The sequence below is a fragment of the Primulina huaijiensis genome, chromosome 18 (assembly GCF_012295235.1).
Source record: "Primulina huaijiensis isolate GDHJ02 chromosome 18, ASM1229523v2, whole genome shotgun sequence".
NCBI classification, from domain to species: Eukaryota; Viridiplantae; Streptophyta; class Magnoliopsida; order Lamiales; family Gesneriaceae; genus Primulina; species Primulina huaijiensis.
Window position 1 is genome coordinate 1,164,292 of NC_133323.1, and position 5,193 is coordinate 1,169,484.

General features: G+C 35.4%; 1 protein-coding gene across 2 annotated transcripts; it reads left to right on the forward strand.

The window, feature by feature from the left end:
• The first annotated feature begins 605 nt into the window (after window positions 1-605).
• On the forward strand, window positions 606-3,896 carry LOC140965026 (anthocyanidin 3-O-glucosyltransferase 5-like). Of its 2 annotated transcripts, none has more exons than XM_073425063.1 (2): window positions 606-778; window positions 2,179-3,896. In XM_073425063.1, the coding sequence occupies exon 2, from the start codon at window positions 2,252-2,254 to the stop codon at window positions 3,698-3,700; it is 1,449 nt and encodes a 482-aa protein (XP_073281164.1). In that variant the 5' UTR covers window positions 606-778; window positions 2,179-2,251; the 3' UTR covers window positions 3,701-3,896. The 2 variants fall into 2 exon arrangements, with proteins under 2 accessions (XP_073281164.1, XP_073281163.1); XM_073425062.1 differs by having other exon boundaries at window positions 2,225-3,896.
• The last annotated feature ends 1,297 nt before the right edge of the window (window positions 3,897-5,193 follow it).

Here is a 5,193-nt window from a genome sequence, read left to right on the forward strand (position 1 = left end):
ATATATTAGTCATTTTTAATCGGGGGTATTGATGTGTCAATACACACGTCAGCGCCACATCAGCACCACGTCGGAAAAAAGACTAAAATTTCCAAAAACACAAAGATAACGGATCAAAACTGAAATTTGACAATATAGATAACTAAAATCACAAACACTACAAGAAAATTGATCTGTAGTGACAGGAAATATCGTCATTAAATGTCCAAAATCTGTCATAAATAACTTTTAATGAATAAATTAATGGATGGATTATAAGCTATAATTATAATTAGTTAATGCTAGGAAATGAAGGAACTGAGTAATGCCGCATGTCAAACCTAATTCCACGTATTGTAATTTTGATCGTTAATTAAGGAATAATATCGCATGACACATAGAATATATACATTATTTGGAATTAAAAGTTATTTTCATGTTAAGATAATGAGACAGTGGAAAGAGTACATAATTTGAAGTGTTGGTGTAACAAGACAAAAATACAACGATTTCTTTGTGAATAAAGACGACATCGGGAATATGAGTGTAAATCGTGAATCTCACGTTTCCTTCAACTGAAAATGATTCTTTCTCAATCAATACATAGCTTCCAAAGAACTCTCACGTTTAATTGCCTCTTCTTCCATCTCCTCTCGTCTCAATTTTCCCATCTCCTCTCGTCTCAATTTTCCTTCAATTGAATATCTTCGATCTTTTGCCGTCAAAGCATCAAGGCCGGGTTAAGGCTAAGGAGAAGTTCTACAGAATAACATTGTCTGCTATATATATATTAATTCAGGTACGTACGTACTAAAAGCTTTGTATATTTTTGTTGCTACAAAAGTGAAAGTGAAATTCAACCTGCATTGATTTGGTCTTGAGAGCATTTTCAAAGAGCCATGAATTAGCTATTTGTTGAAATGATTACGATACATACAATAGATGCATGCATGATTCTAATGTATAATTGAACTTTGACTAGCTACTTCAGGTATATATATGTGTGTGTGTGTGTGTCATGTGTGTATATGTGTGTGTATATGTATATATAGTCTTCTTCTGCTACTTCCTAATTAGTAAAGATTTCAAACATGTTATGTGATTCAAAGTGTAAACTTTGAACTACACGCAGCACTCTGTTGCTAAAGATACAACTTTGTTATAAAAGCCTAAGCAAAATTGAAAACAAAATTTATTATTTTTTTGATCTAATAAAATATATGCATTTCGATTATTTTAATATTTAATCATTTAATTTTCTTTATCATCAATAATAAGACGATTCAGATTCAGATTCAGATTTCAGAATGTAACAATATACTATCCACAATAGGTGTCCACAAATTGTTAATATTACAATATATGATTTATAAAATAAGTAACAATTTTATTTCAATGTTTTCTTTTTGTTATCAGCTAAATAATACTTTATTTTATTAGTTAAAATTAAAATAAATATCCAGAATATAATATTGTACCATTCAATAATGATAATCTCCTAACTGTGCTTAGATAATTAATAATATTAAAACTAGTAAAAAAATATTTGATTACTACGTACTCTCTTATATATCCAAGCAACTCATATTCTAACATTTATCTTTATATTTCTATATTAATCAATAATCAATACATGCATATTTTAAATTTGCAGAATCTTTATATTTATTTCCATATTTTACTATATATGCCATTTGTTTCTTGACTGTAACCGCTTGTATTACTAAATTCTATTTTAAACTAAATTTATAGGATGTCATAAATAAACAAAAAAAAAATTTAAAATAAAAGGTGTTGCACATATAATATATAGTGAGTTGATTTTTACACTCAATTTTGTCTTATCCACATTCTACTTAATGTGAAAAATATGTGTCAAATTTATTCACAAATAGAGTACAAATAATAAGAAATGAACTGTATGTAAATATCATCTCTCTAATATATAATATATCTCTTAATATTTTTATTAAGAATGTAACTATTATATTAACTACTTTTGGTACGTTAATATAATTACTTCCTTATAACAAAAAACAACTCTTATTTTTCAATTATTTTCAATTTATTTCATTTATATCTTATTTATTTATTTATTAACAACATACGCAATGAGCGTGCTCAGTTACTACTAAGTGGTATTTATCATGTTTCTCCTCGTAAACTTTGTAATCCCTAATTTCCTTTTCATTTGATTAGGTGCTTATAAACTTTTTACTTCCTTATTTCATTTCACATGTGACAGTCGACTTTGAGAGAAGATAAATCAACCATGAGTGGCTCCTCAGACAATCTTCACATCGCTATTCTCTCCAGTCCCGGAGTCGGACATCTCATCCCGGTTCAACTCTTAGCCGAACGCCTCGTCACCAAACACAACGTCAAAACCACCATTCTCGCTGTCACGACCAGTAGTTCTCCGTTGGAATCCAGGCTTCTGAAGCTTCCAACTGAAGAGGGACTCGTCGAAACAGTGGAGCTTCCCCTTGGTGATATCTCACGCCTCATGAATCCTTCTATACAAGTTGCCACAACACTGTGCATGATGCTTCGGGAAGCTTTGCCATTAATCCGCTCTGCCATCGCCTCCATGGACCGCAAGCCGGACGCCTTGATCGTCGATCTTTTTGGGACCGAAGCGCTGCCGATTGCCTTGGAGTATAAACTGCCCAAGTATGTCTATGTTCCCTCTAATGCATGGTATACTGCGTTGACTGTATACTGTCCGGTTCTTGACGGAGAAATCAAAGGTCAATATGTTGATGAGCAGGATTGCTTGAAAATTCCGGGCTGCAAACCGGTTCGACCGTTGGATGTAGTAGACCCGATGCTAAACCGGGATGATCAGCAGTATGTAGAGTATCTGAGACGGGGGAAAGAATACACGTTATTTGATGGGATTTTGTTGAACTCTTGGGAAGATTTGGAGTCCAAATCCCTCGAGGCTTTTAGGGAAAATGAAGCGTTGAGGTCTGTGATGACCAACCCCGTTTACCCTATCGGTCCTTTGACGAGAACCATCGAACCGAACGTGTTGGAAAATGGCTTCATGGCTTGGCTAGACAAACAACCTAATCAAAGTGTTTTATTTGTATCATTCGGAAGTGGTGGGGTGCTATCGACTGAGCAAATGACCGAGTTGGCTTGGGGGCTGGAGATGAGCCAACAGCAGTTCATTTGGGTGGTGCGAAGTCCGACCTGTGGCCGTGTGGACGATGCATTTTTCACTAGAGACTATGGGTCGGAATGGTCTCCAAGCTTTTTGCCTCCGGGGTTCTTAACCCGAACCCAAAATATAGGAGTGTTGGTCCCATTGTGGGGACAACAAGTCAAAATCCTGAACCATCCATCGATCGGAGGATTCTTGTCGCATTGCGGGTGGAACTCGACGTTGGAAAGCATAGTTAGTGGGGTGCCGATGATAGCGTGGCCGCTATATGCCGAGCAAAAGTTGAACGCCGCCATGTTGACAGAGGAGCTTGGGGTGGCATTGCGGCCGGAGGATTTGCCCACAAGGAAAGTGGTGGGGAGGGAAGAGATAGAGAAATTGGTGAGAAAGTTAATTCAGGGGGAAGATGGAAAAGTGATGAGGGATAAGGTTAAAAGGTTGAAAATTAGTGCTACCAGCGCTCTAAGCGAACTCAGTGGCTCGTCATACAAATCCATGTGCCAGATTCTCTCCAACATTAGTAACAAGAGATCAGCTCGAATGATGAAATAACTTGTGTTTCAATATTTATATTATATATTCAAGTTTGAGTGTATGCGATCGAGGAGAAAAATAATGTGTGGCATGCATGAGTTTATTTGGTCGTCTAGTTATCTATCTTGTTATGATGAGTAGTAAGTGATTCCTGTGCCCAAATAAGCCAAATTAATCATCAAGATTTTATGTGAATATTGCGATTCTCGATTTACTGAGTCATGCACGAAATTCAGACGCATATATAATGTTCAGATCCATAAATTCTAGTGAGGAGATTATCCATTACAGTTCAGAATGACTTAAATCTTTTCTCATGAAAATGTTCGTTGAGCTGTCACCGTCATGTATTTTAGATGATTGGTGTTGGGAGCATAATTAGTCAAAAGCGGCATATCGAAAATCGTGAGAATGGAGATACTCGTTACATAAATGATTGCATGGAGCTCTAATTCTTCCTCAGTTGAGATGCATTCCAAATCGAAATAATTTCAAGACATCTTAAATTAGAGAAAGCAAAGTATTATGAGATTCTTTTGTGAGAGTCACGGAAAATATTTTCATTATTGTTATATTCGGAGATTGAGATTGTGAAAGATCAAGTGTTTTGTATACACTTGTAATATTTGCTTTTGATAAATATTTGGTGTAGCTCTGTGAACGTAGTCTATATTGTGTTCTTGTTAATTGGTTTAATTCCGCCTTTTTTTATATTATATAATCATCATGCTCGCTATCAACTCGGCATAATCCTCAACAACTGTTATCAAGGTCTTGTTGAAAAATTTCTTAGAATTTTGTGTATGCTCCGTGTTTGTAGCTTTGTCTGATTTTTCACGCCATAAATTTTTTTTATATTTTTTGCTAAGGCTAAAGAATCAATTGCCGAAGATGATGAATCGGGACAGTGAATCAAAAAGTTCTAAGGTACAGATTTTTCGTTCTGACAGTTACAGATTAGAGATTATATGTATAACAAGAAGTTGCATCAACTTTTAATTTATCAAGAAAGAAGTCGGAATAGGTGGAGGATGGTGATTGGGAACTCCCCGACTTATAGGTGTTAATTAGGTGTAATAGGATTGTCCTTAATGAAGAACGTGGCGGAGGCACAAACCACTGAAGATATGATCCACTACAAAAAAATGATTTTCCGCAGCACATCATCAATAGCGTGCATTAAAAGCACGCCGCGAATATTACTTTTAACAGCGTGCACCCATATGTGAGCTGTTAATATTTTTGCACTTGACAGAAATAACGGTGTGCATTAAAAGCACGCTGCGGATAGTAATATCCGCAGCTTGCGTTTATGTGTGCTGTTAATAAATTATATAAACGACATCGTGCAGTTATATGTGAGCTGTTAATAAACTATGCACTTTTCGCAGCGTACAATAAAGGCACGCCGTTAATAGTGTTATTAACAGAGTGAATGTTTATGTGCGCAGTTAATAGTAAATCATTTTTAAAAAAAATCATGTCTAGGCATTAACGGTGTACATTAATCG